The 21,541-nt window shown below is 41.9% G+C and overlaps 1 protein-coding gene across 3 annotated transcripts in view; it reads left to right on the top strand.

Moving 5' to 3' along the window:
• LOC139172316 (ubiquitin carboxyl-terminal hydrolase 22-A) overlaps positions 1-19,371 on the top strand; it is a 67,029-nt gene extending 47,658 nt beyond the window's left edge. For all 3 annotated transcript variants that reach the window (XM_070761291.1, XM_070761293.1, XM_070761292.1), the window contains 7 exons: positions 2,741-2,846; positions 4,420-4,578; positions 7,410-7,536; positions 11,832-11,923; positions 13,166-13,228; positions 14,178-14,327; positions 18,620-19,371. In XM_070761291.1, coding sequence (XP_070617392.1) covers positions 2,741-2,846; positions 4,420-4,578; positions 7,410-7,536; positions 11,832-11,923; positions 13,166-13,228; positions 14,178-14,327; positions 18,620-18,662 — 740 coding nt within the window. In that variant the 3' untranslated portion in view covers positions 18,663-19,371. The remainder of the gene's footprint in view (positions 1-2,740; positions 2,847-4,419; positions 4,579-7,409; positions 7,537-11,831; positions 11,924-13,165; positions 13,229-14,177; positions 14,328-18,619) is intronic.
• The last annotated feature ends 2,170 nt before the right edge of the window (positions 19,372-21,541 follow it).

Genomic DNA, 21,541 nt, shown 5'->3' with positions numbered 1-21,541 from the left:
CGGCCCCCTCCCTCCTGGTCTTTCGTAAAGCTCTTAAGACCTATCTCTGCCAGCGGGCACTGGGGCCGTGAGTGATGAGATTGTCTCTGGCCAATACTATGTATGATTGAATGGGGTGAATGTGTATGACTGTATATGAGGTTTTTAATACTTTTTAGTAATTTGTATAATTATTTTATAGTCATTTATATTTCTGTACATATTGTTGCATTTGTAATTGTTGTATGCTGTGCTGAGTCGCCTCGAGAATGGCGGCATAGAAATCTAATTAATTAATTAATTAAGTCAATGGCGAAGCCCGGCTCACTTAACAATTGTGTTGTTAAACAGTTTGTAAAATGGCTCAAAACTCGCTGAACAACTGTCTTGCCTAGCAATACAAATTTTAGGCTCCATTGTGGTTGTGTGTTGAGGACGGCTTTTGTAATTCCCAAGTAAACCTCTTCGAATTTCCTAAATGTGAACAAGTTTACCGTGGCATAAACTCCTCTGGCCTAGTATTATCCCCTCCCAGATGCAACTGCTCAATTCCTGGGAATTCCTTTTATGCGTAGTCCTCTTCCTCTTCTTTTTCTTCCTGTTGCTGCTGTGTTGCAAATTGACAGGTGCAAGGAGGTGGTAATTTCATTTTGCCAGATGTCACGGGAAGCCCCGTGAGTTTGTCATGGCTCCCTGTGTTGCTGTGAACAAGCTCACAGAACAGTCTTTAGAGACCCTGCCCCTCCTCATTGAGCCTAATTGACTTGGGTAATTGAAGAGGGAGCAGTCTTACTCTCCTGTGGGTGCAAATGATGGTCTATTAAGACTATCCAGCAGGGAAGTTACCTGCAACCCAATGATGATGCAAAGAAGCCATTTGCTAGTTTTTGTGAGCAGATGATAAAAATAAAAGAAACGCCTTTTACAGGCAAGGGTTAAACCTTTGTCCTTTAAAAAAAAAAAAAGATTCTTTGTTTTCTTTTCAAGGTATGTATCTTTCTCCAAAAATGACACAGTAGTGTAACTTTTCATGACTTCATAATGAAACAGGAAAGACTGTGGATTTTTTGTCAGTAGCGATTTAATAATGTAACTTTTACTTGGCCAGAAAGTTTAAATCCCAATTGTTAGACAGTTGCTCTAAATAAGGTGGTGCCATATTTAATCACAAAACACCAAGTCAGACTCATTCCATGTTGATATTGGCAAGATTTTAGGTTACTTCATTCATCTCCCTGGGATTCGTTGGTGGTCAAGTGCTCTAGTCACGGTTAAGAAAATTCCCATGAAGTACAGAATAAATAATTTTTTATGTTCACTAAAATTATGAAATGCTCAACATTTGCGAATGCTGCCTTTCCTACCTTACTTGACTGGTGATTTTGCTAGATGGTGTGAATAATGACATGTGCAATTTTCTTAACAGCAAGAATCATTTTTACTTACATGTATTACTCAACCCCTCGAAGTGCAGTTAAATCATCGTTGCCACTTACTGCCATAGCAGGGCCACCTCTTCTGGAAGGTGTCCTTGGGGCACAGAAAAACCAGCCAATTTTCCACTTAATAATAATAATATATTACTACTATCTCTATGACACAGAGTTTCTCATATCTAATTTTGGATCAAGTTCTCTACTTTCTTGGTTTGGTCAACCGAGCACAACTCGAAGCAATAAAATAGAAGTAACCTTTTTTTCATAGCTGTCATTCCTAATGCACTTCTTTACTCTTGGAACATTATTTTTGTAGATATACCACAAAAAAGTAGATCTTGGGTCGACTTCATGAACTCCATCTGGATAGTCTGGTGGACAGAAGGGAAAGGGGGGACATGACCGAAACACTTACATATATTAAAGGGTTAAATAAGTTTCAGGAGGGAAGTGTTTTTTAATAGGAAAGTGAACACAAGAACAAGGTTAGTTGGGTGAAAGAGCAGAAGCAACATGAGAAAATATTTGAAAGAGAAGTAGATGATTGGAGCAAACTTCCAGCAGACGTGGTTGGTAAATCCACAGTAACTGAATTTAAACATCTGGAATAAACATAGATCCATCCTAAGATAAAATACAGGAAATAGTATAAGGGCAGACTAGATGGACCAGGAGTTCTTTTTCTGCTGTCAATCTTCTATGTTTCTATATTATGTTTCTACAGGCAGTCCTTGACTTACAAACCGCAATAGGGACCAGAATTTCCATTGCTAAACAAGGCAGTTGTTAAATGAGCCCCATCCAATTTTATGACCTTCCTTACCAGTTTTAAGTGAAATACTACAGATGTTAAGTTAGTAGCACAGATGTTAAGTGAATCTGACGTTCCCCCTTGTCTTTGCTTGTCAGAGAGTCACAAAAGCAGACCAGATGACCCTGTCTGTCTGTCTGTCTTTCTGTCTGTCTGTCTGTCTGTCTGTCTATCTGTCTATCTATCTATCTATCTATCTATCTATCTATCTACCGGTATCTATCTATCTAATCTATCTATCTATCTATCTATCTATCTATCTATCTATCTATCTATCTATCTATCTATCTATCTATCTGATTAATATGCTGCCCCGCTCCGCATGCTGACTCTGTAAGCTGCTTAAGAGAACTATAAAGGAATATTGTTTTTGTAACTTTGGTCACTAAGCGAATGATTGTAAATCAAGGATTACCTTTATGTCTAGTATATAAAGAGCGTAGTTTTCTGCACAGCTGCAGGCAAATATTCAGAAGGCTTGAAAACAAAGTCTGCTTATTTCCTTTTTTTTCAGGTGATGATAATGGGAAGAAAGCCAGCAATCCCAACCACTGTAACTGTATCATAGACCAAATCTTCACAGGTGGACTACAGTCTGATGTCACTTGTCAAGTCTGCCAGTGAGTATGAGCAAGTCTTTTAAAAACAGAATCAAATGGCGATATCTTCTTGAAATATATATATATATAGAGAGAGAGAGGGAGGGAGAGAGAGAGAGAGAGACTAGGCAAGAAGCTTCAGTAAAAACCCGAATGAAATAAAGAAAAGAGTTCAATTGTGTAATAACTAACCTACTGCTCTTAAACCTGCTGGCCTTAAGACAACCTTTTTTCCCCCTGGTGATGCCATGATGGCAGTCGTTTTCAGCCATATGTAAATAAACATCACCAGGAGTTTAAAAATCAGCCTTGGCTTGATTATAAAGCAAGTGGGCAGCCAATGCTTTTTTTTTTTTTTTTAAAGGAGACCTGAGCTGCTGGAACTTAAAATAATTTTGCAATGTTACATTTTATGGACTTTTCATTAACTCCTCTTGCTGGTTTATATTTCAAGGGTTAAAATTTTGTCCGTTCCCTAACATTCTACTCTTGTTCTATATTCTGAAGGTCTCCATTAAATAAATTTAACATGTTCTTTGTTGGAAATCTGTTTTGCGAGCCCCCCCTAGAGGTGAAGTGCCAATTTTTCTTCCACTTCTCCACATTCATTTTGGACGTGGAAGGGTTTTGCCAGAGTGTTTTTCCTCTCGGCGTTTATCCTTGTGAATCTACTTTTATGTAAAGTAGTACCACACCATTTTCTGGATCTCTTGATTTGCACGGATTCCTCCTTATTCTTTTTGTCCTCTCAATTTTAATAGGTAAAATGATTGTTCCTGATATTATTTTTATTATTATTATTTTATTAGATTTGTATGCCGCCCCTCTCCGTAGACTCGGGGAGGCATACAAATATAATATTTGTAATACAGGGTTGACCTATGGGATCCTTGGTGCTCTCTGAGCTTGGTGATTTTCTTACAGATGTTTCATGACCCAACTAAGTAACTTCATCAATGCTAGAAGGAAGTGGGTGAGGAGCAAAAGAGGAGGAAGACTGTGGGGTCCTTGGCTTTGGTTGTTTTCTTGCAGACATTCATCAGTGCTGAAAGGGAGCAGGCTTTCATCCTCATTGCATGGATGATGTTATCTATTTGGGTAATGAAACGTCTGCAAGAATACAACCAAACCCATAGAACACCAAGGACCTCATTGTTGTCATCCTCCTCCTCCATCTTTCTTCACTCTGCAAACCCACTATCTTCTAGCGCTGAGGTTGTTACCCAGTTGGGTAATGAATCGTCCGCAGGCAAACCCTTAAATTCAGAGAGTACTAGGGACCCCACAATCACTTCTGTCCAAACTATCGCTTTTAATAAGACCCATCTCTGCCGTCAGGCATGGCGGAACTGACACATCTCCCCCGGGCCTATACAGTTTATACATGTTTGTGTGTATGTTTGCTTTTAATAATGGGGTTTTTAGTGTTTTTTAAATTATTAGATTTGTTCTTACATTGTTCTTGTTATTGTTGTGAGCCGCCCCGAGTCTACAGAGAGGGGCGGCATACAAATCTAATAAATTATAATAATAATTAAATAATAATAATAATCATCCCATGGCTGAACTCCTTTTTTTTTTCTCCTCCTCCTAGCGGTGTGTCCACAACGATAGACCCCTTCTGGGACATCAGCCTGGACTTGCCCGGTTCCTCCACCCCGTTTTGGCCTCTGAGTCCAGGCAGCGACGGCAGCGTGGTGAACGGAGAGAGCCATGTGTCAGGAACCACCACCCTCACAGACTGCTTGCGAAGGTACAGACTGGCAGACTGACTTTAGAAAGGAGCAATCTTACCTTCCCTCCTCCTGTCTGCAGATGAGCAATTGGCAGGCAGATGGCCCAGGAGCAAAAAAAACCCATCACCACGGCTGCAATTATTTCTGCTGAATCATCGTGCAAGCAACTCAAAGAGTTATAGGAAAAAGAGGCCAGGACAAAAAAATAAGCATGTAGCATAAACTTGATAGAAGCTGGTAGGTAACCAAGACAAAACAAAACCTCCTCAGTTTAGCTTTCCCCATGGTAAATTTCAGCACTGTGTGTCCTTGATTATGTTAGACAGTAGACAGTGTTGCTTCCTATGTTGCAAAGCGAGGCAAGCGCAGGATAAATATAAACACCTTTGATCTTTCATCTTACAGGCTTTTTAAATAAAACGACGTGGAACTATGGCCTACATAGGCGGTATCTCTGTAGATCGTAGGTGCAGGTTCGCAATCCTTGTTTTCCTTAATTCTGGATAGTCTGACTCTTACCTATCCCTCCCTAGCTCAGTGAACAGAAGTGGCGAGTCTTAGAGGTAAGGAAGAAAAAATCCAGCATAAAAGAGAAATTGCCAAGCGAAGTAGCCAGCCAAAATGGTAACGCAGGAAACCTCCATTGTGCCATCAGTTTCTGGACCCCTGTTGGTTGGCCTTATGAAGAAACAATTCTACTAGTTTTTAACAGAATGTTCTGCTAAAATAGGACGTGGAAGGCATCTTAGTACTGAGTTCAAGAAAGATCAAGAGATGACCAATGTTTAGCAGTTTATCCTTCTTCGAAAACACAATAAGTACAACTCTTTTTCCATTCCACCTGATGCAACTGTCACTACACAAAAGATCTGAGAAGTTACAGAATTATCACACAACCACTTCTCCTTCTGGAAAATTGAAAAAAAAAATGCTGGAGACTTTGTTCAACAGTATACAGAAATCCACACGAAGAACACTGCACAGACTTTCTTGTCTCCAAATAGATAACAGAGTGGCCTCACTGAATTTACACTCAATTTCCTTGCAAGAATGGGCAGTGTTTTCAAGTTCCTGTCTGGGCTTTCCTCTCTGTAGTTATCCATAGTCTCAGTTGAATATTGAAAATATTTCCCCAGCATTTACCTGTTATCTGTTCACTGTTTCATTGTTTACCACTTGTTTACCTGCTTTCAGGTCAGTTAAATGGAGATATTCAAGGGGACGTCTTTCTTTCTTTACTAATCCACCGCACTGTAATTAGGACTTGAGACTAAATTGTTTAGGATTATAGATTGGTTCCTCCCCCTAAGATTCTTCCATTTTCTTGGAATCCGACAAGCACCTTCAGAACAATGCTAACCAGATCCATTCAGCTATCTCTATTATAGTAATTAATATCACAGTAACAGCCCTACTGGATCAAACCTCCATCTAACCCCATAACTGTCCACTGGTACATATTTTGGTGCTCACCCTAAACAAAATATGGAGTTCATCTTTAAACCTTCTCCTTTATCATGGAAATACTGTACAGTAATGATGCCAGTACAGCTATGCTTTTGTCTTATTGATTCATACTATATAGGATTTATTTGTTACCTTAACACTGAAGCGTCTTGCTTTCTAAGTAATTCTGCTGCATTCATCAAGCAGGAAATTTCAGAAGAGGTTAATCTCACATTCCAAGTTAGTTTTGGCCCTCCAGAGATTTTAGGAGGCCGTTTCTTTCACGTCAAAAGTGGATGATGGCTAATCTGGAGCTGTTAAAGATTGGAAGAGAAAGTATTCAAATGTGAATACCTTGAAACTTCTGGATTCCAGCTGTCTTTGACTGTAACCACTAAGTCAGCAGCCGCAGTTGCTAAAAGATATAATTCATTTAGAAGTTCTATACCCTTTCTGTAGCATCTTGAGGATTAACTCTGTGTAGTGTGTATCTTTCAAACGGCTAGTTTGGTATAGCTGTTTCAGGCAAAGAATTCATTGTATGTAGAAGGAATGATGATCTTGACGGATGGATGGACACTCATTTGTGTGAAAGAAGGTTCAGTACAGAATTCAGATTTACTGTTTCAGTAAGAGAGGTCTTGATCCAAGCATTGTCTCAACAATTGCAAGATTTGCATATTTCTTTTTTGACCAGTTGATCGCTTTGATTCTGGAAGGTAAGATGGCAATTATAAAAACATGCATTTAGATTTCTTCCAAGATAATTTCCAGATTTGGGGAACTATGTTGTATTTTGGCTATGTGAAAAAATGTTTAATCTGTCCTCACAAGCGCCTCAATTATGTATGTTTAAGCACATGTGAAACATTGGCCTATTCACCTAATCAAAGCTTTTAATCCCCCCTCCCCCCCTGAGATGATCTCTTCATATCAGCCATTTTGTGATAGATTGGCCACTGAGCCAAATTTATTTCTATTGTCATATTTTTCAGGTAAGCTTGGTTTTAAGAATATAAGCAAACATTATGGGAAATGTCTTAAGGAACATTTTAACACCAGTTTTCCCCAAAATAAGGCATCCCCTGATAATAAGCTCAATTGGGCTTTTGAGTGCATGGCAATAAGGCCAAGCGCTTATTTCAGGGTTTAAAAAAAAAATAGAAGACAGGTCTTATTTTGGGGAAAACATGGGTAGGTTACGTATAAGTTATGGTTTTTTAATGTTTTTTTTAATCAGGAAACCAGCCAAGGATTTGAAATGAATAAAAACTCTGACGAAGCTAGTATTTTAAATGTAAAACATGTAAAAGATTGTATGTAAAAGATATTAAATGGAAATTTAAAGTGAAATACTTACTTGTGCTGGTTATCCATTCTGTTTTAAACATATTTTTTTCAGGTTTACAAGGCCAGAACATCTAGGAAGCAGTGCCAAAATCAAATGTAGTGGTTGCCACAGCTACCAAGAATCTACCAAACAGCTCACTATGAAGAAACTACCCATTGTGGCTTGTTTTCATCTCAAAGTGAGTTGCTAAATGATGATTCCTGAAAGCAAATCTTCCTCCATGGAATTGGTTGGCTTTCTTTATTTTGTGGATTTTATCTTAAATCTCCTGAGTGGACTGAATCTCAGTTTTGAACCGAGTGTGCACACTTAAGAATTGGGAATACCTTGTGACTGTTGGACAACGTGTTTCTAGATTGATTAGTTATCCAGAGTTTAACATTTCACAGTTTCTGTCCCAAAGGTGCATTTTCCAAAAGGCAACTGGACTTCCTTGATTTTTATTCTTTGAAAATGTTTTGCTTCCAATCCAAGAAGCTTCTTCAGTTCTGAAGAAATTTCTTGGATGAGAAGCAAAATGTTTTCAAAGAAAAACAAGGAAGTCTAATTTCCTTTTGGAAAAAGGGCCTTTGGTTCAATCATGACCTGGAAGATTGAGAATTTCCGTAGACATTGCAGATCCAACCCTCTGCTGTTATAAGAGCCATAAAGCCACATGTTGCAACTTAAAACTTTTAGCCTGGATTCCATAAACTGTCCAGAAGAATCGAATTAGAGAATCCTAGAGTAGTTCAGAGGAAGTGGGTTCTTTCACAGTGGTCTTTGCTATTAAATTATTTGTCCTCCAATTGTGTACCTGGTGCAACAAGCTAGCTGACCCATGTAATTTGATATTAATGAGGATATTCGTTCATTTGAGGCATACTTTCAAATACCTGCCATTATATGTTTCCAACTATAACTACAATAGAGCTTCAACAGGCATTTAAATGGTTTTGTCAGGGTTACCAACCAGTGGTTGCTGGAGATGAATATTTTATGAAACTTGCAGAATTGAGATGCTAATGAAGGAGAATATTTGTAGCTCAGGGTTGACATGAAAGGTCCTTGGTGTGCTCTCTTGGCACTCTTGACAAATCAGTCATCAATAGACGCATAGACACTAACAAGTTCAGTAGACTATGCAAAAGGGACTATCAAAAAAAAGAACAAAAAGGCCCCAGCATCTCTCCACCAGAAATCAGCACCCAGATCAGGATAGATTAACTCCAAGGCTAACTTCAGACCAACAATTAGGGTAAACAATACCCAATCAAGAAACTGCCAGAGAGCCAACAGTAAAAAGCCCAACTTAAGATCATCCCCACCAACAATGATGGGCCAAGCCACCATAATATAAACTGACAACAAACTGCACTTGTTACTAGCGCTGATGATGATACTCAGTTTGTGAAATAAAACATCTGCAAGGAAACAAGCTCGGAGTGCACCAAGGATCCCTCAGAATTGAGTTGCTTTTGATGACCATCCTATTCCAGCAGCAGAGAAACACAAACAGCTGTATCTAGCATATCCAAACCTCTAGATTTCATAAAAGTGAACGCAGGGAAGGGTATTTTGGAAACAGGCAGAATTTGTACTGAATGTCAAAGGATGATCCCTTGCCATGAATCACCCTGTCGTCCCGTCTGTTCAGAATTAAGATTTTAATATTTAATGCCTCGAAACAGCGTTCAAATGCCAGCGAACTAATATTGCTAAATTCCGGCAGCTGAAGTAATGGATAGGGGGCTGTACGTTATTTATAGCCGAACTGTTATCAGAGTCATGATGAAGAGCTGTGTCTTCTGACAATGTTAATAATGTAATATGGCAAACAAAAAAAAATGTGAAAGGCTATCTCGTCTGTGTAATTTCTTTTCTCGTGCTCGGAAAATAGCCCGCTCTGTTGCTAGGGAATTGTTCTGCTTCTGAAATTGGAGTACAATTACCTATGAAGGTAAATAGAACAGGAGGTTGGGTGGTTTTTTTTAGAAATTTGGAGAAACGCTGCCTTTCGGAAGAAGAGTTCATTAATCTTTCTGCCCCCCTGTTCATATCTGCTTATAGCATTTTATTCGGATGATGATGAAAATACGGAGCTTATCACATTTCCCATTGTCTCTGAAATTAATCTTTTTCAGCCACTTGTGTCTTGGCAGCGTGAGAGACCTAGAATATTATTTGTGTTGCTTTGTAAATCAGAGCATATCTCAGTGCTAGGTTTGTACAAAGAAGATTTCAGGCTGAATCTACGTCTAAAAATCCTAGAATACCTCAAGAATTATAAATTGTTTTTAAAACCTTTTTCTCCCTTTCTGATCTCTCTTTTATTCTAAAAAGAAGAAACAACAGGCAACCATACAAATTGTTTAAAAGACACTCACTTCTGACACATTGCTGTATTCATGGACAAGTAGTCCTTGACTTTCGACCATTCATTTAGTGACCATTCGAAGTTACAATGGCACTGAAAAAAGTGGCTTAGGACCATTTTTCACTCTGGGTCCCGTTGGCCTTTGCACCATCTCCGTGTTCACGTGATCTAAATTTGGTCAGTTTGGAAACTTGACTCGTATTTATGATGGTTGCAGTGTCTCGGGGTCACACGATCACCTATTTCAACCTTCTAACAAGCAATGTCAATGGGGGAAGCCAGATTCACTTAATGACTGTGTTGCTAACTTAATGACTGCAGCAATTCACTTAACAACTGTGGCAAGAAAGGTCATAATATGGGGCACAGCTCATTTAACAACAGTCTTGCTTAGCAATTGAGCAGTTTGGGCTCAATTATGGTTGTACCTCAAGGACCATCCGTAGTTACTTTTCTACACCCAAGCTAACTAATTTTCAGCATCTAACAAAATGAAATTCAATGGTGAAAAAAGTAAGGTTCTACGTTTAGACAAGAAAACCAAAATGCATAGGTACAGTATATGTGGTACCTTGCTCAACAATAGTAACTGTGAGAAGGACCTTGGAGTCCCAGTGGACAACCATTTAAATAGGAGCCAGCCGTGTGCAGCAGCTGCCAAAAATGCCAACATGGTTCTAGGCTGCATAAACAGAGACAGAATCAAGATCAGGTGAAGTGTTAATACCACTTTATAAGGCCTTGGTAACGCCACACTTGGAATTCTGCATTCAGTTTTGGTCACCACGAGGCAAAAAAGATGTGGAGACTCTAGAAAGAGTGCAGAGAAGAACAACAAAGACAGTTAGGGGACTGGAGGCTAAAACATGAAGAACTGTCGCAGGAACTGGGTATATCTAGTTTAATGAAAAGAAGGACTAGGGGAGACATGATAGCAGTCTTCCAATATCAGGGGCGGCCACAAAGAAGAAGGAGTTAAACTTCTCCAAAGCACCTGAGTATAGAACAAGAAGCAGTGAATGGAAACTAAGAAAGAGAGGACCAACCTACAAATTTCCTCACAGTTAGAACAATGAATCCGTGGAACAACTTGTCTCCAGAAGTTGTAGATTCACCAACCCTGGAATTTTTTAAGAAGATGTTGGACCCAGGTTCGCCTTGTGCACCAGTTGCGACCCTACTTGGACCGGGACTCACTGCTCACAGTCACTCATGCCCTCATCACCTCGAGGCTCAACTACTGTAACGCTCTCTACATGGGGCTACCTCTGAAAAGTGTTCGGAAACTTCAGATCGTGCAGTATGCAGCTGCGAGAGCAATCATGGGCTTCCCCAAATATGCCCATGTTACACCAACACTCCACAGTCTGCATTGGTTGCCGATCAGTTTCTGGTCACAATTCAAAGTGTTGGTTATGACCTATAAAGCCCTTTATGGCACCGGACCAGATTATCTCAGGGACCGCCTTCTGCTGCACGAATCCCAGCGACCAATTAGGTCCCACAGAGTGGATCTTCTCTGGGTCCCGTCAACTAAACAATGTCGCTTGGCGGGACCCAGGGGAAGAGCCTTCTCTGTGGCGGTCCCGGCCCTCTGGAACCAACTCCCCCCAAAGATTAGAATTGCCCCCACCCTCCTTGCCTTTCGTAAGCTGCTTAAAACCCACCTCTGCCGTCAGGCATGGGGGAATTGAGACCCTCTTCCCCCTAGGCCTTTACAATTCTATGCATGGTATGTATGTATGTATGATTGGGTTTTTTAAATATTAATGGGTTTTTAATTGTTTCTAACATCAGACTACTATTGTACACTGCTTTATTGTTGCTGTTAGCCGACCCGAGTCTCCGGAGAGGGGCGGCATACAAATCAAATAAATAAATAAATAAATAAATAAATAAATAAATAAATAAATAAATAAATAAATAAATAAATAAATAAATAAATAAATAAATAACCATCTGTCTGAAGTAGTGTAGGGTTTCCTGCCTAAGCAGGGGGTTGGACTAGAAGACCTCCAAGGTCCCTTCCAACTCTTGTTATTCTATTCTAATTGATGAGATGCCGTTACATTAAGGAAGTTAAAAATCTGATGATCTACCCTTTTTTTTTAATCCAGCGGTTTGAACACTCGGCCAAACTGAGACGGAAGATCACTACGTATGTCTCCTTTCCACTAGAGCTGGACATGACGCCTTTCATGGCTTCTAGGTATGTACTGGAAATACCTTCTGGCGAGAAAGCCTCCCCGTCTTAGCCACTATTTAAAGGGAAGAGAAATTGTTTAGCCCAACTTGTAGGTGGGGACTATAATTGGAGGTTCTTTTCAGTGGTTCCACTGGCATGGATGTCACAATTGAAATTAAGCAGGAGTATCTTTAGTGAAAAGAGAGGGATTCCATCTCCCTCCCTCTAAGATGCATAGAGCCGTGGTGGCACAGTGGTGAGAGTGCAGTATTGCAGGCTAATTCACTGCTCGCTGCCAGGAGTTCGATCCTGACCGGCTCCAGGTTGACTCAGCCTTCCATCCTTCTGGGGTCGGTAAAATGAAGATCTAGATTGTTGTGGGACAATATGCTGACCGCTTAGAGAGGGCTGTAAAGCACCGTGAAGCGGTATATAGTTCTAAGTGCCATTGCTATCATAGTCCCTTTAATTGTTTTGTATATATACTTGCTTTTTATTTAACTAATCAACTTCCTTTGAATTGATTGCTACGCCAAGAGGAAAAATGACAATTTTATTGCCTGACTGATCACTGATATAAAACAAGTAATAAAGATACACGCTCACATTTTAAAACTTTTGGCTATGATAATAAAGGCAGGAATTTTCCCCCCCTTAAACGGTCAGCATTCTCTTCCCAGCATGACCTTTGACCCAGGAAATGCTGAGATTTGAAATCGACCTTTCAAGAAGGTGACCAGATTGGAAAAATTGCCATTGGGGTGAGGTGGGTGGTAGAGGACCTTTGAAGATACGTTTTAGGGAGCAGTAAATTTATCTTTCTCCTCTTTGGAGAAAAACTACTTCTCAAAAGGTTCCAAGTAGCACTGCATATAGAGCAGAGGTGTCAAACTCATGGATACATCACATGCTGACCCCGCCCAGTTTAGCAAGGGGGGGATTCCTGATATGTCATGTGACAGGGTGACTATAGAGCGTTCTGAATTGACCTTGTCAATAGCCTTAAACCCTGAAACTAGTAATTTAAATCTCCGGCTTTGTGGCTTTGGTGTTTTGCTGGTTTTCTCCATGCCAGGGGTAAGTTATGTCAGTGCTGTCTCTTTATTTAAAACACTTGTTTCTCCTCTTCAGGAAATGTCGAGAAAATAAGGAGATCCCTTCCAATTTCAAATGTCTGTTAACTAAAGGGCGATTTGATAACCCGCTGTCTTTTTTAAATGACACTGAACATGGTGTTTTTTGTTTGTTTGTTTGTTTTTATTGTAGTAAAGAGAGCAGAATGAATGGGCAGTACCAGCAACCAGCAGATAGTCTAAACAGTGATAATAAGTAGGTGGCTTTGTCTTCTGTGCTTCTTGGTCTCAGATACATCCCTTAAAACGGCATAAAAAGCTGCCTTGCAGAGTCCAGTAGCCCATTTTTTTTAGCACTTTGTGTTCTAAACTAGCTCTGGGGGGGGAAATTGCCCAGGAACAAAATGCTGTTTCTTCAAACAGTGACTTTTCCATTCCATTTCTCTCCACCGTTCCCCCTCCTCCCACCCAGCCTTCCTTCTATCTATTTTTTAAAGACTTACGACTCCACAAATGTTATCTACTCATTTGTCCCATTGAAGTAAACCCTGGTCTAGTAAAGCCCACCCAGGCTCTGTAGAAAGGGTGGCACGCAAATATGTGCGATAAATAAAAACTTAACCCACCCGACGTTTTGGCAGCTTGGATTAGCATTGATAGTCCGAGTAATAAAAACACTGTTGATGCTTTTCAGAAATACTAGACGACATAGGTAGTCCTCGACTTACATCAGTTCGTTTAGCGGCCGTTTGAAGCTACAACGGCACTGAAAAAAGTGACTTGCAACCACTTTCCAAACTTAAAATTTCAGATGTTTGGCAACTGGTTCATATTTGTGACAGTTGCAGTGTCCTGGGGGAGGGTCATATATCCCTTGTGATCTTCTGACAAGAAAAGTCCACGGGGAAGCCAAGGTTCACTTAATCACCTTGTGATTAACTTCTGCAGTGATTCCCTTATAACAACTGCAGTAAGAGAGGTTGTAAAACGGGGCAGAATTCGCTTAACAACATAGCAGCAGATGTTTTGGGGCTCAATTGTGGTTGTACGTTGAGGATAGCACGTAGTATGTGGAATGTAGCCACCTTGGATGGCCCAGCTTACATACAAGTACATACTAGCAAAATGTTGATTATTGAACGGGCTAAAGGTTCGATGTTGGTAAAAAATCAAGCTGTTTTCTGTTTGCTTGTTCATTCCGACAGGTATTCCTTGTTTGCAGTAGTTAACCATCAAGGAACCCTGGAGAGCGGGCATTATACCAGCTTTATTCGGCAACACAGAGACCAATGGTTCAAATGTGACGATGCCATAATTACCAAGGCTAGCATTAAGGACGTATTAGACAGTGAAGGGTATGTCAAACTCCCCTTTTATTTATTTATTTATTTATTTATTATTTATTTATTATTTATTTATTTATTTATTAGATTTGTATGCCGCCCCTCTCTGTAGACTCGGGGCGGCTCACAACACAATAAAACAGTTCATGACAAATCTAATAATTTACAATTTAAAGTTAAAATATTTTTAAAAACCCATTATTAAGCAGACATACATACAAACATACCATACATAAATTATATAGGCCCGGGGAAAATATCTCAGTTCCCCCATGCCTGACGACAAAGGTGGGTTTTAAGGAGCTTACAAAAGGCAAGGAGAGTAGGGGCAGTTCTAATCTCTGGGGGGAGCTGGTTCCAGAGAGTCGGGGCCGCCACAGAGAAGGCTCTTCCCCTGGGGCCCGCCAACCGACATTGTTTAGTTGACGGGACCCGGAGAAGGCCCACTTTGTGGGACCTAATCGGTCGCTGGGATTCATGCGGCAGAAGGCGGTCTCGGAGATGTTCTGGTCCGATGCCACACAAAATGCCAATTTTTGCTCCCTACCATGTCATTGAAATAGGAAAAAGGAACAAAATTAGAACATGTGAAAACAAAAATGTACCTTGTTCTGGAGCAGGGGTGTCAAACTCGATTTCATTGAGAGCCCCATTAGGGTTATGTTTGACCTCCCGAGTGGGGGCGGGCAGAGGGGAGCATGGCCAGCTCAACATCACTCATGTCAGGGGCACCTGTAGTGGCTCCCGAGCTCCATTTTTGGCTGTGATGGCCTCCTGCAACCCTCTGCCAGCGAAAACGGGCTCGTCAAGCTCTGATTTTGCTGGTAGAGGCACAGTGGGTAGGTCCTTTGCTGTTTCCAGGTGGTTCCCCCGGCCAGCTCTAAGTACCTGGGCCTTGAGTTTGACACCTCTGATCTGGAGGATTATTTCAAAGCCTGTGATAATGTGTTTTTTTTTAAATGACCTATGTTTTTGGAGTGGCCTCAAAGAAAGGAATGGTACCTTACTCTAAACCAGTGATGGCAAACCTATGGCACAGGTGCCACAGGTGGCACACGGAGCCATATTTATTTATTTATCTATCTATCTATCTATCTATCTATCTATCTATCTATCTATCTATCTATCTATTTATTGGATTTGTATGCTGCCCCTCTCTGCAGACTCGGGGCGGCTAACAACAATGGTAAAAGACAACATGTAACAATCCAATTTAATAAAACAACTAAAAAACCCTAATTATAAAAACCAAACATACACACAAACATACCATGCATAACTTGTAATGGCCTAAGGGAAGAAATATCTTAACTCCCCCATGCCTGGTGACAAAGGTGGGTCTTGAGTAGTTTGTGAAAGACAAGGAGGGTGGGGGGCCGTTCTAATCTTTGGGGGGAGTTGATTCCAGAGGGCCGGGGCCGCCACAGAGAAGGCTCTTCCCCTGGGCCTCGCCAAACGAATATACGTATCTGCTGGCACGTGAGCTGCTGCCATAGCTCAGCTCCAGTATGCATTTGTGTGCCGGCGAGGTGATTTTTGGCTTACACAGAGGCTCTGGGAGGGCGTTTTTTGGCTTCCAGGGAGCCTCTGGGGGGGGATAGGGGAGAGCATTTTTACCCTCCCCTGGCTGCAGGGAAGCCTTTGGAGTTTGGGGATGGGCGAAACACGAGCCTACTGGGCCCACCAGAAGTTGGGAAACAGGACCTTTCTGGCCTCCAGAGGTGAGGGAGGCTGTTTTCACCCTCCCCAGGCATTGAATTATGGGTGTGGGCACTCGCACATATGCCCACCCTCTCTCAGCATCTGAGAAAAGAAGAGTTCACCATCACTGCTCTAAGCCAATGTTTTTCAACTTTGGCCACTTTGAAGATGTGTGGACTTCAGCTCTCAGGATTCCCCAGCCCGCAGGGTATATATATTACCATAATCCCACAGCTGGCCGGGGAATCCTGGGAGTTGAATCCCGCGCATCTTCAAAGTGGCCAAAATTGAGCAATGCTGCTCTAAACAAGCATTAACACCGTTGCGCTCAGGTTGTGCTTTGACAGCTTAGTTCTGCAGCCTGCATACGTTATGCAAATGGACTCGTTTTTCTTTTTGGCCTGACTCACCAGTTTTTGCTGCTTTTCTGGTTTCCCAGGGATGGGAAGGAGGGGTCCAAAAATGTTATTCCACTTTCTCCCTTTTGCTTCTGGGATTTTCGCCGGGATTTTGTATTACCGTATTAGGAAAGGAAAAGTTTTGTTGTCGTTGGTTTTCGTTTCACAAAATGGGAGAGAGTCTGTGAACGCGGATTTCCCTACTTGGGTTACCTTCACGCAGAAGAGGGGTGACTAGGCACAGCCCAGTGTCAAGGTGCCTGAGATACAAAAACCTTATATTCATTTCTTATTTATTTATTGGATTTGTATGCCGCCCCTCTCTGAGGACTGGGGCGGCTGACAACATATCCAAAGCAATATATCATCTACATAATCTAAAAATCCAATTAATATACAGTAGTCCCTCACCTATCGCTGGTGTTACGTTCCAGACCTGGCCGCGATAGGTGAAATCCGCGATGGGGAATTTATCGACTGATAGTACTTATTTAAGTATTTATATTGTAATTGTTTGGTAAGTTTTCATTGTTTTAAGTGTTTATAAACCCTTCCCCACACAGTATTTATTTTAGATACAGTATTTAAATACAGTATTTACAATTTTAGATATTTTGTTTTTTTTTAAAACCTGCCGATCGAGTTCGGTGGGCTGTTTAAATCTGCCGATCGGCTTCCTCAGAAACCCGCGATGAAGTGAAGCCGCAGTAGGTGAAGCGCGGTATAGCGAGGGACTACTGTAACTATAAACCTTTAAAAAACTCTAATAAAATTTGAAATCATTCATTGCCATTCGCACAACAAACCATACTACATTCATCGGCCAGCGGATAGGATCTAATGGCCCCAGGCCTGGCGGCATAAATAGGTCTTTAAGCTTTTACGGAAGGCGAGGAGGGTGGGGGCAGTGCGAATCTCTGGGCCGGGGACCCCACAGAGAAGGCTCTTCCCCTGGGTCCCGCCAAGCGACATTGTCTAGTTGACAGGACCTGGAGAAGGCCGACTCTGTGGGACCTCACCGGTCGCTGGGACTCATGCAGCAGAGGGCGGTCTCGGGGGTAATCTGGTCCGATGCCATGTAGGGCTTTATAGGTCATAACCAATCTTCATCGTACTCCTTCCATGGCTGCATCGGTTGTCCTTGACTTACGAGCATGGCTGTTCAAAGTTACAACGGCACTGATAAAAGTGACATTTCTCACACTTAATGACCATTGCAGCATCCCTATGGTTAGGTGATCAGTATTTGGATGCTTTGCAAGTGCTTCATACTTTTGACGGTTTCAATGTCCTTGGTCATTTGATCGCCATTTGTGACCTTCTGATAGGCAAAGTCAATGGGGAAGCCAGGTTCACTTAACAGCCATGTCACTAACTTAAGAGCTGCAGTGATTCACCTAACAACTGTGGTGAGAAAGGTCACAAAATGGGCAAAACTCGCCTGACGGCTGTCTCACTTAACAAGGAAAATTTTTGGCTCAATTGTGGTTTTAAGTTCAAGGACTATCTGTATTGCCAAGGAATGCCTATAATCCTGTAGGTCATTTCTTTTCGCCAATATTTCCTTCCTTTCTCTGACGTCCTCTGCTACATGGAGGATGGAGACCATCTCCCCCTCCCCTTCCTGAATGAAAGGGAAAAGGACTGTTGGAATGGGATGTGTGGACAGTTGCCCACAAAATGTTGTACATTTCAGGCCTCTTAGAATTCATTCATTGTTAGAATGTATGTTCTGAGCTTCTCTTGGGGAAGGCAGCTTTATTCTTCAGCCCTCCTTCCTAAAAGTGAACCTTTGGAGTCCCGGGTCTTAAATTCAGGGCTTCTTCCCTTTCCTTCTTCCCTTCTTCCCTTCCCTTCTCCCAACTTTTCTTTCCTTTTCCTCTTTTCCCTTCCCTTCTTCTCTTTCCCCTTCCCTTTCTTTTCCTTTCCTTCCCAAGCCCTCAGCATCCCAGCCATATCCTCTGATGAGTCACTGGCCTTGAATTATTTAGACTCTCACCACATGAACTGGTAACAAAGAAACCTTCCCTGAAACCATCCCTCCCTTATTTTATTTTCTTTAAATCCAAATCCTTTCTGCTTTAAACAGAGCTCTGGGGTGGGTGTGGGGGGCTGGAGATGAGCCAGAACGCATGTCGCCGTGGGTCTGCGCACCCACATCATCCTAGCTCTTACAACCCACCTTTCTTCTTCCCTACTCCGCAGATACTTGCTGTTCTATCACAAACAGTTCCTGGAGTACGAGTAGCCCCGCTCAGCAGCCGACGCGACAAGGAAAGGAAAAGGAAGCGAAAGGAGGGGTAGACTTCCGAATAAAACACACAACACTACCTGAAATGGAAAGGAAAAAAAAAACAACGACACCCATTCGACCACCTGGCCCAGAGCTGCGACAGGACCTGCTTGCCAGTTGGCTCACCGCCTAGAGGAGGTTTTTTTTTGAAAATTAAAATTAAAAATAAATGAATTCTCTTCCTCGGGTTTGCGGTCCTGCAAAGACAGAAGGAGGGGGGACCCTAACCAGAGGCTGCCGTCAGTGACTTTGAGCGAAGGAATAGAATAGTGCGAAGGTTGCCCTCGACGGGGACATAGAGGGAAGCCCGAGGAGTCCCGCCGTTCCTCCGAGACGTGTGCGGGGAAGGCCGGCGGGGTGTGTGTGTGTGTACGTGCTCTCATCTTCTCCATCAAGCATCTTCTCCATTGGTGCTTCAGCTCCAAACTGACCAATCATACGACAGTTAATTAAAAACAAAAACAAAAAAAGTACCCCGAGCCCCGATTTTTTCCCCCTTTTTTCCCTTTTTCTGTTTTTTTTTTTTTTTTTAAATCCTCATCGCCCTTTGGGTCTGAAAGCAGTCAAAACGGAGGAGAGTTGGGGATGCCGCGACGAGATGGACTTTGCGAGTACCTTTTTATTTGTGAAATTTTAGTTATTAAATAAATACAGTATGAAATGATTAGGCTGTTTTGTTTTTCGGAAAAAGCCGTTCGCCAGAGTCAAGATTGACGGGACCGGCGTGGTGGAGAAGGCGCCAAACCTTCCCTCTTTTAAGTCACAGGTAATTTTTTGTGTCTGTAGGGGGGGGAATTGTTCTTTCTGGAACAGGCTAAGTTTCCGTTTGAGCCCCTGCCCTCTCTCACCCTTTAAAAAAAATACTATTTTATTAATTTCTTGCCCCCCCCCTCTTTTACACGTGTATTCCGTTCATCGTTTTCCGTCCGTAAGACTGAAATTCATAATTGCAACCATCAGTAAAATGAATGAATTGGCATGTTTATACTGTAAAAAAAAAGAGTTTGGTCTTGGTTATTTATTATGGTTGGGGAGAGCGGGTGGGTGGTTTGGATGTAAATAAGGCTGATCTCTCCGGGCAAAGTGGGTGGGGGGCTTGTCGGGAGGTGACTGTCCCCCCCATCTTCCCTTTCCAAAGAAATATTGCCCTCCCGAGACCCTTGGGGTTGAAAAAGCCGCCATCTGCCACTTCTGAGAACCCGGTGCAGTTTTTTTTAAAATTAAATCTCAACTCCTGGACTCTCCTTGCTAAGCAAACTCCTGCTTCTATTGGCCTCTTAGTTCTTTTCTTTCTCTTTCGTTCCTTCCTTCCTCTTTCACTCCACACACCACACACCCCTCTCTCTCTGTATACAAAGAACTTCTGGCTTTGTCCTTTCTTCCTGGAAACTGGGACCATGTTTGCTTTTGTTTGTTTTTTTGGTCAGAAATGCATTTATTTTCTCCCAACACCCCCAGCTGTCTAGACACGGCCAAAGCCCCATATGGGCTGTATATTTTATCAAGAGGCGGGGCCGCGTTTATTTGTCCCCGATGAAGAAAACTGCATCCTTGCCTTGTTAAAAAGGAAAAAAATTAATAAAAATAAAACCCCTTCAGGCTGCAGGGCTTAACGTGTTTGTGTGTGTGTGTGTGTGCGCGCGCGCGCGCACCCAGTAACCGCAGGGAAGTGGTTTTGTCACACCTCTTTTTTTTTTTAATCTGTACAAAACAAGTTTACCCTTCTGTGTGAAGAAGGAGCACGAAGAAAAAAAAAAGGGCCCAACCGATGGCTTGAATACCAGCTGGATTTCTGTTCAGCTGACAAAAGCTGCCTTAAAAAAAAAGAAGAAGGGGGAAGAGCCATTCTCTGCCTTTAAACTAGCCAAGCCTCGTTGCTTTTTCAACGCTCCTGAATGTCCCAGGAGTCTGTTGGGTATTCTAGAGATGGCCGACCCAGTCTGGTAATTTTCCACCAGTTTAAAAGAGTCGAGAAAAAATACTGTACTGGTTTTGGGGCAAACTCACAGAATTTAAGCCTTGTCAAAATATTTCCCTAGTTTACAAAGAGCTTGACTTGTATGCTTCCTGTAGGCCTTTCTGAGGCCTTTCACTGTCCACCTGCCGTTCAAGGCAGATAGTATGTAAGATTCACTGTTTTCCAGCATAAAACCGAGTATTGTATTGGCAGTTCTGTGTTAGCAAAAACGTCAGAAGAGCAGGATTTAGGGGTAGTGATTTCTGACTGTCTCAAAATGGGTGGACGGTGTGATCAGGCAGTAGGGAAAACAAGTAGAATGCTTGGCTGCATAGCTAGAGGTATAACAAGCAGGAAGAGGGAGATTGTGATCCCGCTGTATAGAGCGCTGGTGAGACCCCATTTGGAATAATACTGTCTGGTTATAGAGGCCTCACCTACAAAAAGATATTGATAAAGTTGAACAGGTCCATAGACGGGCTACAAAAATGGTGGAAGGTCTTGAGCATAAAACTTACCAGGAAAGACTTCATGAACTCAACCTGTATAGTCTGGAGGACAGAAGGGAAAAGGGGGACATGATCGAAACATTTAAATATGTCAAAGGGTTAAATGAGGTTCATGAGTGTTTTTAGTGGGAAAGTGAACACAAGAACAAGGGGGCACAATCTGAGGTTAGTTGGGGGAAAGATCAGAAGCAACGTGAGAAAATATTTGATGGATAAAGTAGTAGATACTTGGAACAAACTTCCAGCAGTCGTGGTTGGCATATCCACTGTAATTGAATTATGCCTGGGAAAAACATGTATCCATCCTAAGATAAAATACAGGAAATAGTATAAGGGCAGATTAGATGGACCATGAGGTCTTTTTCTGC

The sequence above is a fragment of the Erythrolamprus reginae genome, chromosome 9, assembly GCF_031021105.1.
Source record: "Erythrolamprus reginae isolate rEryReg1 chromosome 9, rEryReg1.hap1, whole genome shotgun sequence".
In the NCBI taxonomy this organism is placed as follows: Eukaryota; Metazoa; Chordata; class Lepidosauria; order Squamata; family Dipsadidae; genus Erythrolamprus; species Erythrolamprus reginae.
Note: the sequence above shows the minus strand (reverse complement) of the source record. Positions and strands in the feature narration are given on the sequence as shown.